The sequence below is a fragment of the Pantherophis guttatus genome, chromosome 1 (genome assembly GCF_059756535.1).
Source record: "Pantherophis guttatus breed Tessera chromosome 1, ASM5975653v1, whole genome shotgun sequence".
Taxonomy (NCBI): Eukaryota; Metazoa; Chordata; class Lepidosauria; order Squamata; family Colubridae; genus Pantherophis; species Pantherophis guttatus.
Window position 1 is genome coordinate 217,438,482 of NC_142063.1, and position 19,127 is coordinate 217,457,608.

The window sequence follows — 19,127 nt, forward strand, 5'->3', positions numbered from 1 at the left end:
ACTAGAATTTATTACTGAACAGCTAAGAAGTCATGATGAAAAAATTCTAATAACTGCCACATGTCCAGTGCAAGTGTGGTTCATATAAAGAATGGTCAAATTCCTTGAGCCTGTTTCTCCTCCTCCTCCTCCTCCTCCTCCTCCTCTCTGTGCATAGGATTATGTGACATTTATCTTATTTAAACGTCTCTGAGACGAAGAATCTCTTCCCTTTTGGAGATAACTGTTTTTTTCGTTTTGGTAACAACAACATCTAGACCAGGGTCTCCAACCTTGGCCAAGACGTGTGGACTCCAACTCCCAGAATTCCCCAGCCATGGGAGTTGAAGTCCACACGTCTTAAAGTGGCCAAGGTTGGAGACCGCTGGTCTAGACATCCAGTTGTTTACTTTTAACCATGTAAGAACTAAATTTCACATAAGCTTTCATACAACAAATGTTTACCCTTAAATTAAGGGCCTTAATTCATGATCAATGGGAGATGTAGATAATCAACTCATTCTTCATTGTGACTCTTTTCTCTAGTTTTCATAATTATTCCCTGGATTTGAAGGAATTAGGTTTTTATGCCAAAGTAGAGTATTTTTTTTGTTACTTATTGCCTTATACATGACAATAAATCAATACACATCCATATATTATTATAAAATCATTTTTGAAAGTTGAAAAGAAATCAGACTAGTTCCTGACATTCTAAATGGAAAACAGTATACAGTTCATAGTGTGTTCACTTTTGGATGGCTATATAGTATACAAGCTTTACATATGAAGAATGGTAATGTACAGATTTTGCCAGATGTTTTCCTGGATGAAGTAAGCCACCTACAGAGAAAGTTCCTTGAACCAACCAAAGTTTATTATGTTGGAATTATGAACCATGTTTTGGAAATCAGCTTATACTGTATAAGATTGATTGTTCTTTACCTTTTTAAAAACAGTTTTAAAAAGCTAAAGGGTCTACTATTTTTTTTCTACCAGTATGCAGTTAGTCTCTTTCTTTGAAGAAAGTTGCATTCTACACAGGTTCAAATATAGTCTTTCTGTAAATATGTGCAGAAAACACTGACTGCTTGTTTTGAACTTTGTAGATTCAAAACTAAATCTAGTGATGTTTCAAATTAACACATAGTAAATGTGGCAAGTAAAAATTGAGCAAAAAGATATAACAAATCCAAAATAATATCTTTTAGTTGTAGATTTTAAAATTCAATATAACACTGAATTCATACTTTGGGTCATCTGCAATCATTTATTTTTCTCGTATAGATTATATGGTTCACCACTGAACATAGATTTATTTCCTGCTCTTATACTAGAAGATCTAGTTCCTGGAAGCAGGTTGGGACCTACACTGATGTGTCTCTTGAGCACACAGTTTAAACGTCTCCGAGATGGAGACAGGTAAGTTTGGTATAAAAGTAGTCATACTACACTTCGAAGAGTTCCAGTCAGAAGATAACAACCTAGAACCAAACATACAGCAACAGTGAGCAATCCTTCCCTTTGCAACTCACTCTATCATTTGTGAAGGGCCATTTCTTCACAAGTATGCCACAGGAATCAGCAGCAGAGAAGGTTTAATGTTTAGAAGTATATACTTTACCATGTGAAGTGAATAGCAATAGCAGTAGCAGTAGCACTTTGACTTATATAACACTTCAGAGCACTCTATAAGCTGTTTACAGAGTCAACCTATGCCCCCCTGAATCCTCATTTAACTGACCTCGTCAGGATGGAAGGCTGACTCAAACTTGAGCCGGTCAGGATTGAACTCCTGGCAATGAGCAGAATTAGCCTGCAATACTGCATTCTAACCATGTGCCACCACACTCTGTGGGCAGGATTTAGGATTGCATGGAAGCTTTTGCACGCAAAGCTCTTCTTGTCAAGGATACCTTGTTGCATGCCATTATATTGTCATTATGGACATTGATGCTTTGCTGCTTGAAAGCATGATAGAAGGCATAGTGAGGCTTTGCAGCTCATTTGAGTTATCGATGATGTGTTTAGATTTATTCAGATAATGCCAAAAAGCATATCTCAACTAGAAATATAGATATGTTTTTAAAAATAATTTAGAATACTTTTTCAAGAACTATCAGAAACAGTAATGACATAGAGAAAAAGGCAGTATAATGAGCAATTCTGCCATTAAATATAACCATACTTTAAATCGTCTGTTAATATGAATATATTCAATCCTTTTCTTAGTACTGAATCCTTTTCTGTTACCCTGGATACTGACTAAGAATTTATTCTTACTTCATGTGAGACAACAGGTTATGGTATGAGAACCCAGGTGTGTTTTCTCCAGCTCAGTTGACTCAGATCAAGCAGTCGTCCCTTGCAAGGGTTCTCTGTGACAATGGGGACAACATAACCAGAGTGCAACGTGACGTGTTTAGAGTGGCCGAGTTCCCACATGGTTATGGAAGCTGTGCTGAAGTTCCTAAAGTGGATCTCAGGATGTGGCAAGACTGCTGTGAAGGTATAGCGATATATATTCCACCGCTCCCTCTTTTTTTCTTCTTTGAAAAAGCAAGACTTACAGGTTTCAAATAAAACAACATCGTGAAATGCAGGAAGTCCTCGACTTACGACAGTTTATTTAGTGACCGTTCCAAGTTACAACAGCACTGAAAAAAGTGACTTATGATCGTTTTTCACACGACCATTGCAGTATCCTCATGGTCAAAATTCAGATGCTTGGCAACTGACCCATGCAGTATTTATGACAGTTGCAGTGTCCTGGTGGTCACGTGATCCCATTTTATGACCTTCTGACAGGCAATGTCAATGGGGAAGCCAGATTCACTTAACAACCGTGTTACTAACTTAACTCCAGTGATTCACTTAACAACTGTGGCAAGAAAAGTTGTAAAGTGGGGCAAAATTCACTTAACAAAGGTCTTGCTTAGCAACAGAAATTTTGGGCTCAATTGTCGTAAGTTGAGGACTACTTGTACTTAACAGCCTGTGTAGGCGAGTCTGATAAAGTTAGTTATAAAATAGTTCTTCCCATTAACTGTCAGGCTTCTATTCTCCACGCACAGATCTAATTGAACATTCTTGTCTTAGAGGAAAACTGATTTCGCATCTCCCTTGAAGGTTCCTTGGAGACCTCCTGGGTGATGTATTATAATCTCTATGTAAACCACTCACTGTATGATGTAGATGTTTTCTAGGCGTTGCATGAGCAGCCCATATTTTGTAAACAACACCATTTCAATCTGAGGCAACATGTTAGTTCCCATCGTCTTGCTCTTTAGGCTTCAGCAAGTTTACATTTCTGAGATAGAAATGTCTAGGACATGGCAGAGTGTATCAGCCAAACCTAGTAACACATACCTCAAATAATCTGGCAGGAGTTGTATGGAATTAGATCCTTGACCTGGCAGCTAACTTCTCAAATAAAAACTTTAAAAGCCTTTATCTTTAAGAATTTAGAGGGCAACCAGTGAGGAGTATTGAATAGAGATAGGAGAGTAGGCTATGGCTGCTTGTTAACAGACGAATGAAGTTCTTGATCCAAAAAAATGATAGTTAATATGCACAGAAATTGTCCTATTTTCTGCGTCTCTGGTTTCTGAGGTAGAAGAGACTTTAAATCCCATGTGATTCCACAACTTCTCAACATTTCTCAGGAGCCTCATTTCCTAGAAAAAAATTGACCAATGTTGTTGTTTACTTCATCTTTAGCAAGCATTCCCTATAATTATGGGGGAGGTATGTTTTGATGTTCCCTGGGTGGGATAAAGTTATGGGAAATGTAGCAGAATCATAGCATAGGTAAAGACACCCCCCCTCTTTTGAACAAGGTCTGAATTAGAAGAGGTGTGAATTCAGTTTAAAAAGCAGCCAGGTTCCTTGAACTGGGAAAGTTTTAGAGTGTTTTAAATTTGCTAGTTGGATCTGTCTCTGGTGGCTTTGGTTTGTTCTTTAGCAATCGGTAAAAACTACTCACCATTATGAGATGAAGCAAATACAGTCCAATGTACAGCTAGCTGTTGTGTAATGGCCAGCACTTGGTTTGAAAGTGTGTATGTGTATCTATAGCTATGACTATCTAATACTTATATTTCTTTACCCTATTGGAACAATAAATTTGTGATGAAGATTGTTAACTAGATTATTTGTGTGTGAAAATATACTACAATACAAATTTCTGTGAACAAGCACTTCTTAGTTCGGTATAATTCAAATTCCCCAGTTTATTCAGTTATTCTGTATTTATGCTTGTGTTTGTAAAGTAGACGATATCTGTTTTTATTATTTCCTGTTTCTTTACTCTTAAATATTTTTCCAGGTTCAGTATTAAAGTATGATTTTTTTAAAAAAAAAATATTTTGTCTTTGGAACATTTAAGCAAGTGCCAGCCTAATCATAACAACACAGAGACAAACACACACAGCAACTTTTCTTCTGCATAATAATAAAACCAGAAAATGGACTATTTCACTGTGTGATAGTTCGTTAGAATTTCCAGCTTTGTCTTATTTTTTGTCTGTGACCCCTGACAAGTACTCTGTGTCTTCCGCTCAACATCAAGGATGTCTAACTAGGTAGCCTGCTTTCATGTCACAAATCTACCTAGTTAGATCCTTCTAACATCCTTGACATTTGTTCAGACATCTGACTACCCAGAACAGTGCTGTCAGTGGAACATTTTGATGAACAAACCTAGTAAGAGATAAAAAAAATTCTCATAAAATGCCATTTCATCATCAAGTAGGAAATTTAGCACAGAAAACCTCTCAGTATCGCTAAGATGGGACTGTGAAACCTTACTTTCAGATGTTTTACAACATTTTTATTGGGTTAGGAATATTTATTTTTGGTGAGTCGGGGCAGTTTAGAGCATTATGCTCCAAGCCTCTCCCAGGCATTTCAAAAGGAGATGGGTGACAAATAAATTAAAAAAAACCTGAAGATATTAATTTATACCTTCAATTCTGCCCCACTCATGCCTTCATAAGATAGGTACAATAAACTATAACAGAATTTATTAGGATTAAATTTAGCTTCTGAATTGAGTAAGGCTGTGAAGAAGGTGGAGAAGAATGCTGTTTTGCAGAGCTTCACAAAGACTGGGATGAACAGAGTTTTGGGAAAGTGACCAGAAGGAGGTTGTTTAACACCTTTTCCTGCAGTATTTGCCAAAGCAAGCAAACTTCCTAATTTCTAGACATGCTGGGATACAACACCACTGCCCTGTTGGGCTCTTGACCTTTATGCAATAGCACTAGCAATTAGAGTTACATACCACTCCACAGTGCTTTACAGCCCTCTCTAAGTGGTTTACAGAGTCAGCATGTTGCCCCCAACAATCTGAGTCCTCATTTTACTGACCTTGGAAGGTTGGAAAACTGAGTCAGCCTTGAGCTGCTCAGGATTGAACTCCTGGCAGTGGAGTGCAGAGTTAGCCTGAAATACTGCATTCTATCCACTGCGCCACCATAGCTCATTATGCATCCCATCATCATATTCTGGTCCTGATCCCTTGATTTCCCTGCTTCTTGTGACTCAGACAATATCAAATTCTGTCTACCCCATCAGCAAATTGATAAATGTACTCCATATTTCATATTGACCACCTCAGCAGGGTCATACCAGTATTAAACAGCACTGGGGACAGAATGGTTTCCTGTGGAACCATATTTCTATGGAGATTCTCAATCATCCAGGCCATAGTTGTCCCAAAGATAACCGGATTTTCTTGATTTCTTTTCCTTGAAAACATTTTGCTCCCCATCCAAGAAGCTTCTTCAGTCCTCATCTTGAATGAGAAATGAAACATTTTCAAGGAGAAAAGCAAGAAAGACCAGTTGCCTTTGGAAAAAGCACCTTTGGGACTGTGGAATTATAATTGCAATAAGGATGAAGAAAGTGACATCCAATCCTATCTTTTGAACACATTCTCATTAGTAAAAGTTGAGCATTATACTACAGTGCCTTCAGCGTAAAAAGTTGCTGCAGAAAGGGCAATAGTATCAAAAGCCATTGAAGAGAAAGTTGCAATTGCCATATTTCTCTTCTATAAATGTCATTGGTCCTATAAAAGGCAATCCAAGATGATTGCGTTCCAGAGCCATGCCTGAACCAATAGTGCAATGTGTCCATTTCTTCCAAGATCTTACTGGCCATCCTTATCAGAATAGTAGCAATTAAATTATAGTTATTAATATCAAAGGGAGCCAGAAAATGTTTTGTAAAGTATCCTATGCTATCATCTTCTACAAGCTGTCTAACATCTATTCCTCATTCAACAATGCATTTACTGTACTCTGAACCCATAATTTCCTTCCTTGCTTGCTTGCTTTCTAGCATCAGTAAGTAGTTTGGCTTGCAAAGCTATAAAAAGAAATGCAATATATATTATCTAGACTAGTTGATTACATCTGTTCATGGTAGATTCTTCTTAAAGATGCATGAAGTTTCACTGAAATAATAGAAAGAATATGTTTTAATTTTCTAATACAATACTTTCTATTGTGGAAGAAACATTATTTATTCACGTCTTAACGAAGTTTAGGATCTTCTGTTTAATTTCAGACTGCAGAACTAGAGGACAATTCAATGCATTTTCTTACCACTTCCGAGGAAGGCGCGCTCTTGATTATAGTTTTCGGGAAGATAAGCCTTCAAAATACCTAAAAATTCCAAGAGCATCAAGGTACATATCACAGTTTTGTTTACTTGTTACTATTAACATTTATTGTACTGCTTAGGATTTAGTTGCCTGGAGCATAGAACCCAAAACATTCCAGCAAGTGTTTTTTAATGCGATCTATGTCTATGATTTCATTTCGATCAACTTGATCCCCCCCCCTGTCAATTTTGGGGAAATGTCTATAGCTTGCCAACCTGTTCAATAAGTCAAAAATTACTTCAAAACCAATTCCTAGTTAGGTGCAATATTACAACAAATTTTCAAGATTCCAATGAAAAATTCCAGGAAGTAATTTTAAAAACTGCATACAGCCCTTTTAGAAAAAGGGTGAATAGAGGTTGTGGCTGCATTTTAGAATCTCCTTTTCTGGCATTCATGACTCTAATTTTAAAACTCCACAAAATTTAAAAGCATGTTTGGGCTATTATTTATTTCACAATGCACAAATAGGGTTTGCTTTCCAAATACAGCACAGGCTAGGGTTCTGTTAATTATTCACTTAGTATTAATTTGAATCCATTTAGGATTAGGGCCAGATTTGGATTAAGCAATCTAGGGTTAACTTGTCATTTTTCTTGATTAGGCTCAACACATCAAGTCCAGTAGGAGTTGTGATCTTGTGACTCCGCCATTATGTGGGAGGGGTTATGGATGTCATTATCCACTCAGGGTCATGACCTGGTGCTGGCTGCATCACATGGGGTTGCTTACTTTGATGACATCACTGATTGCATTGCACTCATGTCAGAAGCACCGAGGTGCTTCCGGGTTGAAAGAATTAGCAGGTGACATCACCATTGCCTGGGGGACACCCAGTTGGGGGTTCCTTTCATGTCTCCGGTAGGAGTTGGAGCGAAGGACAGGCAGGACACCTCGTTCCATGGCAGGACTCGGGTCTCAAACACAGGCCAATCCAGCATTCCAACAACGCAAACTATGTGCTCTCACATCACTGATTGAACAAATAGTTAAGGCATTTCAAAGTTAGTATACAGGTAGTCCTCAATTTATTATCACAAAGCTCAAAATTTCCATTGCTAAGCAAGAGTTGTTAAATGGGTTTTGCACCCATTTTATAAGCTTTCTTGCCACAATTGTTAAGTGAATCACTGCAGTTGTTAAATTAGTAAAATTCAACACGGCATTAACAGATTTCTTGCAACCCAGCTTCCTAACTCTATGCCCCAGGCCTAGAGTTCTTCATCATTTCTAAATTTATTCCAAAAAACATCAGAATTTTCCAGAAGAGATTTTGAGATGGCCAGCAAACCTATAATAAAAGAAAAGGACAAGGCCATTTGAACTGGATAGAAAGTACTGGTTTTTTAGACTGGTAAAAGTCTCTTCTCAGGAAGTATTTTATCCTGTCCAATGGGGGTCTATTTCAGGGATGGAGTCTCAGAAGCAGTGAGCTCTTCTAGATTCAACAGTATTCCAAGACAAAATACTTGAGTTCATTCTCATAATTTAAAGAGCTTTGATGTACTTCATTAATCCTGATTAAGAAAGTAGTCATAATTTCATGAACAAGTACAATTTACATAGTTTAAATCACTGCAACTTTTGTTGCAGTGAGTTAAACTATGCTTGTATTTAAATTTAAACATTAAACATCTTTAAACATTAGACAGCCTGTTTGACAACAAGCTAGACAATCAGATTTGTTGAAATCAATGATGCAACTTCTGTGCAATATCTAACTTATTTTTCTTCTTGTTCCAGCTTTACAAGAGGGAATACATTCTTTAACAGCACTACTTCATCCTTTGATGAGCACAAGAAAGCACCCATAATGAATGATTTCAAAGAATTTGTTGGAGATATGCAAAAAACAATTACAGACCTCAGAAAACAGGTGAGTGCGAAAGGTTCTTCAAATAACATTAAACACTAAAATATTTTTGCAGTCAGTTTAAGAGTTGAAGAGATACTCCAGACAGAGTAGGAGGGTGGCAACTTTCACTTATTCCCCATGCCACCAAAACGTGCTTTGGGAAATTTGTGGACATATTATGGATTCTTAAAGGTGGTGGCAAGGACTGTAGAATTGTGGAAAATCAGTAGAAATGTTTGTTATATCACCATCTCTTCATGAACGAATTCCGATTATAATTTGCATGCTTTAGGAAAACGTATTTGTGTAATAGACAATTGCTTAATGTTTTCATTCAAGCAAGATATTATTTCGAAATGTACTGAGGTCAGATATTATCCTGGATTAGAATTTGGGATTCTCAGGTTCAAGTTTACCTCACTCATGAAATCTCACTTTCTCATAACGCATTCTAGCCTACAGGGTTGTGTGGGGAAAAGTTGGAGGGAGGACTATTATATATAAGCTGACTTGAGTTCCTAAGAAAGACGTGTCATATAAATCTAGCAAACCCATTACTGTGGTGCAGAAATTATCATTTGGTTTGAACCAGGAAAATCCAGATTCATATTAGCTTTGTAAAGCTCTGTAAATGACCTTAGATCAGTTGCCTTCCAAACAGAAATGTGTAAAGTTGAGGGACAAATTGCACTAAAAAAGGAAAAGAAAAACCATCCAAGGAAGTCTTTGTCTTTTCTTCCTCATGTATTTCTGGTCTACAATCTCCTTACACTTCGAATCCAAGATACATGTATGACATGCAGAACTGAATCTGGCCAATACCTCTTACATGATTAAATGTACTTATGACTGGGTTATCACTGTGTCTCCTCCATCACAGCCTTCTGGTTCTCCTCTAACTCTTTGTTTAACTAACGGAGGAGCAAAATTCTTCCCAAATCAGCCTGGTTTGAGTCTGTTATTTCTTCTTTTTAAGGATGGAGTGGTGAAACAGGTTTATAACCTAAATGAAATTTTTCCCCAGGCAAGGAACAGATGGAGGGGGTTATTTTAATGCACAAAATGTCAAATAAATTCCAAAGGGAGCTTGTGACTTTTTAGCTGCTGAATCCTCCCCTTTCTTATTCATTGTCGTGCAAAGCAACTTTACCATCTCATGTATCGTATGTTGCCATCTTAGTCCAGAATTTCTCAGTAAAATGAATGTGACGTACCATGAGAATTTTGAAGGGTGTTCTATGACTTCGTTGCATTGCACATAAAAGGAAACAGAAATCCTTTTGGCACTGATGGATAAACAACGTGTCTCCTGTCCAGATAAAGAAACTTGAGTCACGGCTCAGTAGAACCGAATGTACTGATGAAAATGGCAAATCTTATTCCAGTAATGACACATGGAAAAAAGACCCCTGCACCACATGTGAATGCAAGGTGAGTTTAACTTGCTTTTAGGCACACATGTATGCATGTGTTCTTGGCCATTTGTCTCCTGGTGTTTAGTGGATCTTCCTGATAGATTTGTAGAGGGCTGCAACTTTCTACATTTATCATCAGGAACTTCTTTTTGCTTGTTTGAAAATGTTATTGTTATCATAGTTTCACAGTATTTGGGCTCTGCCGCATTGACTGCCAAGGAGACAAGCTGCTGCTGTTGAACGGACTATATTGTCTCCTTGCCAAAGGAATTGCTGCCAGAGAATGTAAAATTGGCAAATTGGGCTTCCTGAACAATCTCAACTACTGCTACTTTTTTCTATTTTTCTTAGAAAACTAGAGCAGTTTTCTAGCCCATTTGGCTATGAAGCTATGAAGCTATGAAACTAATTTTTCACACACACACACACACACAGAGAGAGACACACACAACAACAACAACAACCCAACAAAGAAATAATTTAGCTCACAATGTTCTGTTCTGGCCTGGGGTTACCACACACTTCATTGCCTGAATTTTCTCTTGTCCTTTTAGTGGTGAGTAAAACCAAAATAAATGATGTTGAATCAGAATAAAGTCAGGCAGTTTGCAGAACTTTTACCCTATTAAATTTAATCAATTTTCAAGACAAGCGAATTCTGAATTACTGCCTCTGTATTTTATGTATCCACTTGAGTTTGTTTATTTGAAGGGAAAATCTCTTAAGATTGCAGTCCTGCTCAGAATGACTTGGAAGTAAGTCTTATCAAACCTGGTATGACTCACTTCTAAGAAGACCCCCTTAACAATGCACTGTTTGTCTGTTATTGCACAGTCCTATTTGAAAGTTTGAGACATTCCAGCTGTGGCCTGTATAAAACTCCCTTCTATGTGTGTTTAGCGAGGAGCTTGTGATCCATAAAAATTTACACATTGTGAAATTCGTTTCAAGTTTTTAAAATGCCTTACGCCTTGGAGGCACAGTAGTGCATGTGCTGCTGCAAGAAATTAAAACAACTAGTCCCTGGAAACTTTCTGGAGTCCTGACATCAAGAACATTTAATAACATAATGTTATATCTAGGACTTAATAATGTAAATATTTCAACTTGGGAGATTTAAGTTCATTTTGTTTTGGTGGGGAGCTGCCAAATATGTATATGTTGCTGAGTTCAGAATTTCATCATGCAGCACTTGGTGCTTCTATTCATGCAAATGATTGAAAACTTGGAAAAACCCTCCTGGTTCAGAGCAAAGGCCCATGGAATTAAATATTTTGTCTCACACAGCAGCCTATCAAAGGCATTGAAAAAAATCCAAGCAAAAGAGCATGAAAGTCCTCAGACAAAAGTGCAAAATGTGTTTTTAACAGATTCCTGACTTTTATAAAATCATGAAGTACCCAAAGGAAAAAGCCTCTACAAGATTATCTGCCTGTCTTGTCAAGAGATGACTAGCAGTCATTGAACAAGCTTGCTTATTAATATGTGTTAGGGTTACAGTTTTATCATCATTGTTATTCCAGTTTATACCTTATCTTCCTGGATAATGGCATTTAAGGAACAGAGATCCTTAGTTCTGGACCAGTTCTGGAGAACCGGTAGCGGACATTTTGAGTAGTTCGGAGAACGGGTAGTAAAATTTCTGACTGGCCCCGCCCCCATCTATTCTCTGCCTCCCAAGTCCCAGCTGATCGGGAGGAAATGGGGATTTTGCAGTATCCTTCCCCCAGAGTGGGGTGAGAATGGAGATTTTACAGTATCCTTCCCCTGCCACACCCACCAAGCCACGCCCACAAAACCGGTAGTAAAAAGTTATGAAACCCACCAGTAGTCTCCATGATATATAAATGGAGTAAAATCTCTTTGTCTTTAGAGATTCTGTTTGATCAAAAAAATGATTAATTTCAAGAAAAAAGTGACCCACTCTAGTTACAAACAATTACTACATGCAAAGATGTTTCCCAATTTATCAAGCAATATGAAGCTTTCTCCACTTTTTGTTTGCCCATTGATTTGTGCATAAATATTTTCATTCAGAATTCAGCAAGCAAATTAATGTTAAAATATTTAGATAGCGTGTACTATATCAGCAATACAGGTCCAAATCCCAAATGTACATTCTTTAGTAATGCACATCTTTATCTTTTCTTCTTGTTCTTTTTTTTTTTAAGTAACTAAATTGTCACTCTACCTTTTCAAATGCAGGTTGGTCAGGTCACCTGTTATGTGGAATCGTGTCCATCACTTGATTGTGCTACACCTGTGAAGCTGAAGGGTATTTGCTGTCCGGTGTGCCTAAAACAAACTGTTAGCAAGGGAAATGCACCCTAAGTCCCAATTGTCACATGTCAAGTCATATTGATATCTGCCGATGGCAAATACAGGTAACAGTAGGCTTTAAACCACAATAGAGAACCAAGATGTTAAAGGAGAATAGCATTCAGATGATGGGGTAACAGTGTAAGAAAAAAATCTATTTTACTTTCTTATCTATTGGAAAACCACAAGGTGAAAGTATTGAAAGGGAATACACAGTGTTAGTCAAGATAATTATATGTTGAAACTTCTCAGGTTCAAGAGACTAAAAACTGGTGCTATTTTTTTAAAGCATTTGTTTAGTTTTTTAAGGCTCCCAGGTTAATTTTTCTTTCTTTGTACACTGGTAGGAAATCAGGTGCCATTGGAGGAAATAAGGTCCACGTAACATAATGCCTGGGTTTACATACTGTATTATGTGGTTCTGTAAACCATGGCTTAGTGCTAGGTGTATTTACAGCCATTATAGCTTAGTGAATGCACCATGGTAAAATCATGGCTTAGTGCAATATATGAACACAGATATTGCCTGCATTCATATATCATTCAACTGATACTTGACCATGTCATACTGAATATACTACAATTGGCTGAATTCAGACAAAGTCAGGTCTGCCATGCCTGGGCTGCAGAACTCTGGAATACCACTAGATGACAGCAAAGGATGTATGAGAAAATAATATTTGGATTTTTGTATTCCAGTTCTGTGTCATTGAATAATATACTAAGCTATAAACAAAGTTTCTCAGAGACCAGAGTGACTGGTTTCACATAATTCAGTAATCAGAACTAAATAAACCAAAGCAAATGTTTTAGTATGATACAAACACTAGGTCAGACCTGAAAGATACAGGTATTTGACTTAAAAAGCTAATCATGCCAGAATATCATTATCACAATAACACAATCGTACTTTATCTTGCAGTATTAATTCTAATTGAGTCCAAGAATAAAAAAAAACACCTTAATTTTGGCATCTGGTTTTTACACCTCTGTAGTATTAAATCTTTCCCTATCCGATGCCTGCATCTATCATCATTTAATTTCCAGTGTAATACAATGTTTCCCAAGTTTGCAAATTTCCATGTTTTTATGAACTTCAGAGTTGGAATTCCTTGGCCAGATTGGCCTTTACTGATCATTCTTGGAGAGGAAGTCCAGACCAATGAAAGTTGACAGGCTTGGAAAATTCAGATAAAATATTCATAAGTTTGTGGTACATCAAGCTTCTGACTCCCCACCACGCCTTACTAGGGGAATGGCTGTAACATAAGCATCAATAACATAATTCACCAGTCTATGTATGCATGACAAAAAAAAGATACTGATGGAAAATAAAAATCATATCACATTCTCCCACTTTTAGCCTTTTGAAAAAAATATGGACTTCTTGGTTTAAAGGGCAATTGCTCAGCTGCTTTACATTTTTCACCTGTGTTAGGTTTCCCTGCTTATTGTGATTGTCTTAGTTGAAATGTTTAGGCTTTCTGTACTTCCATTTCCTATCTAAATTCATTTTCTTACATAGAGTACTGCAAACTTGCTCAAGTGGTCCAAGAAATCTGCCACATCAGAACTTAATTTATAGATGTGAAATAATCCCAGAATTCAAATCTGTCTGGGAACTCTAATCCTTATGATGTGGATATTGTCTATATTCATTCAATGATAGTATTTGACTTTGCCCGTTATTATCATATCTTCCAAGGCTGAGCCTCCTATTGAAAAAGGATGTGAGGATTGTTTCTTGGGTGACTCATGCTTCATATTAATTCTGGCTCCCATAAATATTCAGCATCTGCTGTTTTAGGCATCCATTATTCATTATTCATTTGCTAACAAGTATATACGGACTCTTATTTTTCCACTTTATATAGTAAAGCCAAATAACCCATATTTGTGCTGAGAAATGAACCATTATGGAAGACTTCTTTATCATAATAAACCTTAGGCACAGAATGATGGCTGAAGGGGTAGGAGGCATTATGCTTTTCTGGAAAATACATAATAATAGAGAAATTAATCAAACAGGAGTTAAGAACCATCCTGGGAATATTACGTTTGCATATGCCACAATAATTTTTGAAATCCATTATCTCTTCTAGCACCTTTCTGACCTGTAATATACTTTCACTACTGAGTGCATTCTGACTTCCCAGAATCCAGTTTTCCTAATAGATTAGGGCTATCAGATCAGCATTTCTTTGTTGCCATTTAGTGGTTATCTGGATTCTAGCATCCCAGATCCAGTAGTGTTAAATATGTTCATGTCCTCTTAGGAAATGCTCCAAGATAGTGTTTTTCAAACTTGGCAAAGTTAGGGTGTGTAGACTTCAAGTCCCAGAATTCCCCAGCAAGGCATGAGTTACAGTCAACTTAACGTGGTCAAGATTGAAAACATTGTCATAGAGCAATGATGCCTTAATCAATTGTTCCAGAATTGTTCCAGAATGTCAGGTTCAACAAAATTGCTCTTTGTATGACCTGGATCATTAGATACAGATACAGCTATAGATGTTGATAACAACATTTTTGGCCTGAGTACCAGGAAAATTTAAACTATGATTCTGCAATGTGCTTTCCCCCAATTTGCTAACTCAGAAAATACCTTGAAAATGTGAACATAAAAGCCCCAGTAGGTGAGGGTTTCAAGAAAAGATGATTTGCTGTGGATACAAACATCACATTGGTTAAGTGTACAGTTTTCCAAGAAAAGACATCCTCAAAATTACATCCGCCTTCTGACCTGAATTATTGTATAACCTGAAAATAAATGTCATGCATTCATCAGTATATAAAAGGCACCAACCTTTGATGAAAATGCTGCTAAAGCTCCTCTAAAATACTTTGTGAACAAATGAGATGTACTAAAGCAGTGTGCATAGAACAGCACCTAAAATCTATTGATCCTAGATGGATGGTTGCATGATTTTGAAATAAAATCTATTAGTATGAAGGAACCAAACATTTCAAAGTCTTTGGTTACATGGCACCTGTTTTCCCTACTTAGTACTTGTGTCAAAATCATGTTTAAACATGTTTGTGAATCTGTATGCCCAGATATGTGTTTTAAGGACTGTTGTTATTATGTCTACATTAATATACCACTGTTTACCTTTATTTTCAATATTGCCTTTTTTTTATAACCAGCATGTATTATTACAGTCAGAGAAGAAAAGCTCTCATACCTCATTTGACCGATGTGTTTGTCTTCACGACTGGTTCTTCAGTTCATGATGCAAATCATTAATTTGTAGAATTTAGCTATCTTCTGAAGTGACAATCAGTTTTCAGGGGTGAAAGGGATATCACACAGTTTCAAAAAGAAATTAACCATGGAATTTGTTTAGTAAGTACTCTACCAGCATCTGTTAGTAGCTGCTTTAGAAAAGTATTTTGGGAGTACATAGTAATTGACAAACAAATTTTACAGAACTGTTTAAAGAGTACTATCTTAAACATCTTTACTTAAAAATAAGCCCAAACTTAGTAGGACTTATAACCAGATAAACAGGCATAGGGTGGAACTCGAAAGCAAATTCTTAAATAAAGATTTGATTTTGATGCCCATAAAGTGAAGACATACTTTAAAAAATGTACTTTATTTTAAGGATTACCTCTTAGGCTTTTCAGTTACCTCAGTCAATTCTGAATTTTCACAATCCAGATCACATTTTTCCTGTAGAGGTTTTCTCTAGAATTCTTTTATATTTGGGCAAATTAACAAATTATGATAGATAACCATAGCTGAAGCACGTTTCTGCAGGTATAAAATAAATTGAAATCTTAACAAATTACTAATGACCATTTATTTTGGTGCTGCAGCTACACTAAAAAAACAACAACAACAACACCTCAGGTATTTTGCAATACAGGCCTCTGCAAATCTATTCAAATTTAAGTCACATTAAATGTCTGTGTGGGGGATGTCTATACCCAAATAAAGGGGTATAGTATTGTACCATGGTCACTGAAGAGTATATTTTCCAAAGAACTCTGGCTTCCTATATTAAAATAAAACAAATATTTGATCAGTAGGCTGTCAGATCTCCATGAAAAAAATCCGGTGAGTCATTGAAGAGAAGGTTTGCAGCCCATTTTTGTTAACACTATAATCAATATTGTTCAAATAGTATGTAAAATGATGTAACTTCCAGCATTTATAGCTAAACAAATAGCAGGAAATGTTTGGTGTTAAACCAGATTAGGAAATAGACCTAATTCTATAATTATCACTTAAATCAAATATTATTAAAAAAAAAATTTTTTTTACATTTTTTGCCAATTAAAAATCCATGTAGCATTTTTGAGACAGTGGCCGATGGCTGAATGATCATTTTTCTCAGTATTTTGTTGGTGGCAATTGTTCCATATTTATTTACTTTGTTAAAATTCCTACCGAAAATAAAATTTGTACTTACTTTCTTGTACTTAATAAATCTACCAAAGAATTGTTTGCACTGTTATGAATGCTTTTCATTTACAATAAACAGGTCACGTTTTTTAAGTTGGAGTCCTGATACATTATTTCAAATGATTTAATCACACCATGAGCTGCACTGGTGAAATACATAGACAGTAACAGAAGCATTGTGGGGAATTCAAATGGCAGGTGTTGCTAACACCATCCAACCTAACCTTTCCTAAATACTGCCCTTATCTACTGTCTGTAAAAAGAACTTACAGCATCAAGACAATGCAAACTACTAGGTTGAGAACAGGAAGATGGGTCACTAGGAGAAAAAGGCTTTTCTGAAACTGAGGCCATTTCCAGAAGTTGCTAGTATAACATTTACATAGCCATACGATTACAATTTTGACCAGCAGTGTTTGCAGCAAGCCACAGAGACACCACAACCACAATACTGACACAATTATTTGAGTATTCAACAGTAAAGGTAAAGGTCTCCCCTGTTCAGTCGGGTCTGACTCTAGGAGGCAGTGTTCAACTCCGTTTCTTGGCCGAGGGAGACAGTGTTGTTGGAAGACAATTTCCGTGATCATGTGGCCAGCATGATTATATGCCAAAGGCGCACGGAATGCTATTACCATCCAACCAAAGTGGTACCTATTTATCTACTCGCATCTGCATGCTTTTGAACTGCTTAGGTGGGCAGTAGCTGTTCTGACCTAGGCTTCCTGATATAGTAAAAAGCACACAATTAGTCCCACCCCCCCTTTTTTTTAACGGATGTGAATTCCTTTCATTCACAGCATGTGCTGAATCATCAAGAGTTTATAAATAGTCCAACAGAAGTCTGCCACAGTCCTTTGGATAAGGCTGGTAAACACCCACCTTTATCTTTGACATGCTGCCAAAGACCTAATTGGCAATTATCTTGGCAAGGTCACATAGAAACACAGAGTCAAAAACAGAGCTTCAAAGTACAAACCGACACCATCCACAACGTTGCTTCCTGCAAAGGCCCACATGCCTTTCCTCTTCCTTTATGTCTTATGGGAGGAGACAATCATCTCCAAGCCTTACTCCCAAGGTGTCACTTTTGTTTTAACTGTTCTTGCCTTCTGGCAGCTCTGCACATGTGTGCACTAGGAACAGGCTCCCCCTGTTCCTCTGCCTTTCTGATGTCCGACTCTGGGGGCTCCGGAGTCCGCACATAACTCCCAGATGGCCCTGGCCCCATCTCTGCTTCTGACGCAGAGCCCTCATCCGAGCCTTCCCCAGACTCTAGGACTGGCCCATGTTCCTCCCTAGCCTCCTCATTGTCCGACTCTGCTGCCAGCTCCGCAGGCTGTTGGCAGATCACAACAGCAGCTGGGACAAGGAACAGGAGCTTGCACAGTACATTGCACAGCACGTGGGTCTCAAACCCGGGCTGTCAGCTTTCCAGCTGATAAACTCAGCATCTTTAATTGCTGACCCTTTGCACCTCCCTCAATAGGATACCATTGCACAAATGCCACAACTACATAACTTGTGTTCTGACATCTACATAACTTGAGTTCTGACATCGGATGTCTATGTGTACATTGTAACAGTTGTCTGGTGTCACCATGTGTATATCATTCGCTCTCCCTTCCCATCTCCAAGCGCCCATGCACTTCTACTTTCTAGCTTCAAGATATACATGTAAATATAGCTTGAGGCACATTTTCCTGATCAGCTGCCAGGTTATGTGAAAGGATAAGTCTTTATTCCATGGGCTCTTCACTATCTTTCTGATAATGGACTCCTGTTTGAGTGACTATGTTGGTCTATGGAAGTTTAGGTTGGATCTTCATCTATAGATATGCCTTTGTTGTTTCTCTACCACAGCAATTTGCCAAGATTTGCGGGTTTTTTCCTTTTATCTTCCCACTCTAGCCTAAAAAGTTTGCAACCTTCGTTTTTCATGTGGGTTTCTCATCCAAATATTAAGCAGGGCTAGGATTAATATTTGTATTAACTTTGAGAAGATGGGATAGAAAAACTTGGTCAGATTACAAAATGGGATTGTGGTTTTACAAGAGTTCTTTAAGATCTAACCCTAATATCATAATTACTACATGCACAATTAGTCAGCTTTGTCTCAATTTAGAATCTATAAAAGCAGATGATCTTTGCTATTCCAAATATATTCCAAATAAGAACTACCTTTCCATTTTTATATTTTCAACTAATATTATTTATTACAAAGTTCTGGTGAGCCAGTTGTTTTGCACCATTTTGTAAACCAGAAATTAGGACTTTTTTTTTTTTAAATTACTGAACATCCCTTAGATGTTATTGTGGAAGACAAGTATCTGCTCTGCTTTGTTTGTACTCTAGGTTAACTAAAATGATTAACTCTCCCTCCCTTTCTCTCTCTTTCCTTCCTGTTTTCTTAAGAGCTCAAGGCAGTAAACATGGGAATTTATCTTGATTTTTTTAACCCCATAACAAGCAGTGAGG

The 19,127-nt window shown here is 37.3% G+C and overlaps 1 protein-coding gene across 2 annotated transcripts in view; it reads left to right on the forward strand.

Annotated features, from left to right (window-relative positions):
- The window catches only part of PXDN (peroxidasin), an 87,249-nt gene extending 70,507 nt beyond the window's left edge, over positions 1-16,742 (forward strand). For both annotated transcript variants that reach the window (XM_034432003.3, XM_034432004.3), the window contains 6 exons: positions 1,267-1,401; positions 2,280-2,488; positions 6,553-6,673; positions 8,393-8,525; positions 9,822-9,935; positions 12,125-16,742. In XM_034432003.3, the coding sequence (XP_034287894.2) occupies positions 1,267-1,401; positions 2,280-2,488; positions 6,553-6,673; positions 8,393-8,525; positions 9,822-9,935; positions 12,125-12,250 (838 nt within the window). In that variant the 3' untranslated portion in view covers positions 12,251-16,742. The remainder of the gene's footprint in view (positions 1-1,266; positions 1,402-2,279; positions 2,489-6,552; positions 6,674-8,392; positions 8,526-9,821; positions 9,936-12,124) is intronic.
- The last annotated feature ends 2,385 nt before the right edge of the window (positions 16,743-19,127 follow it).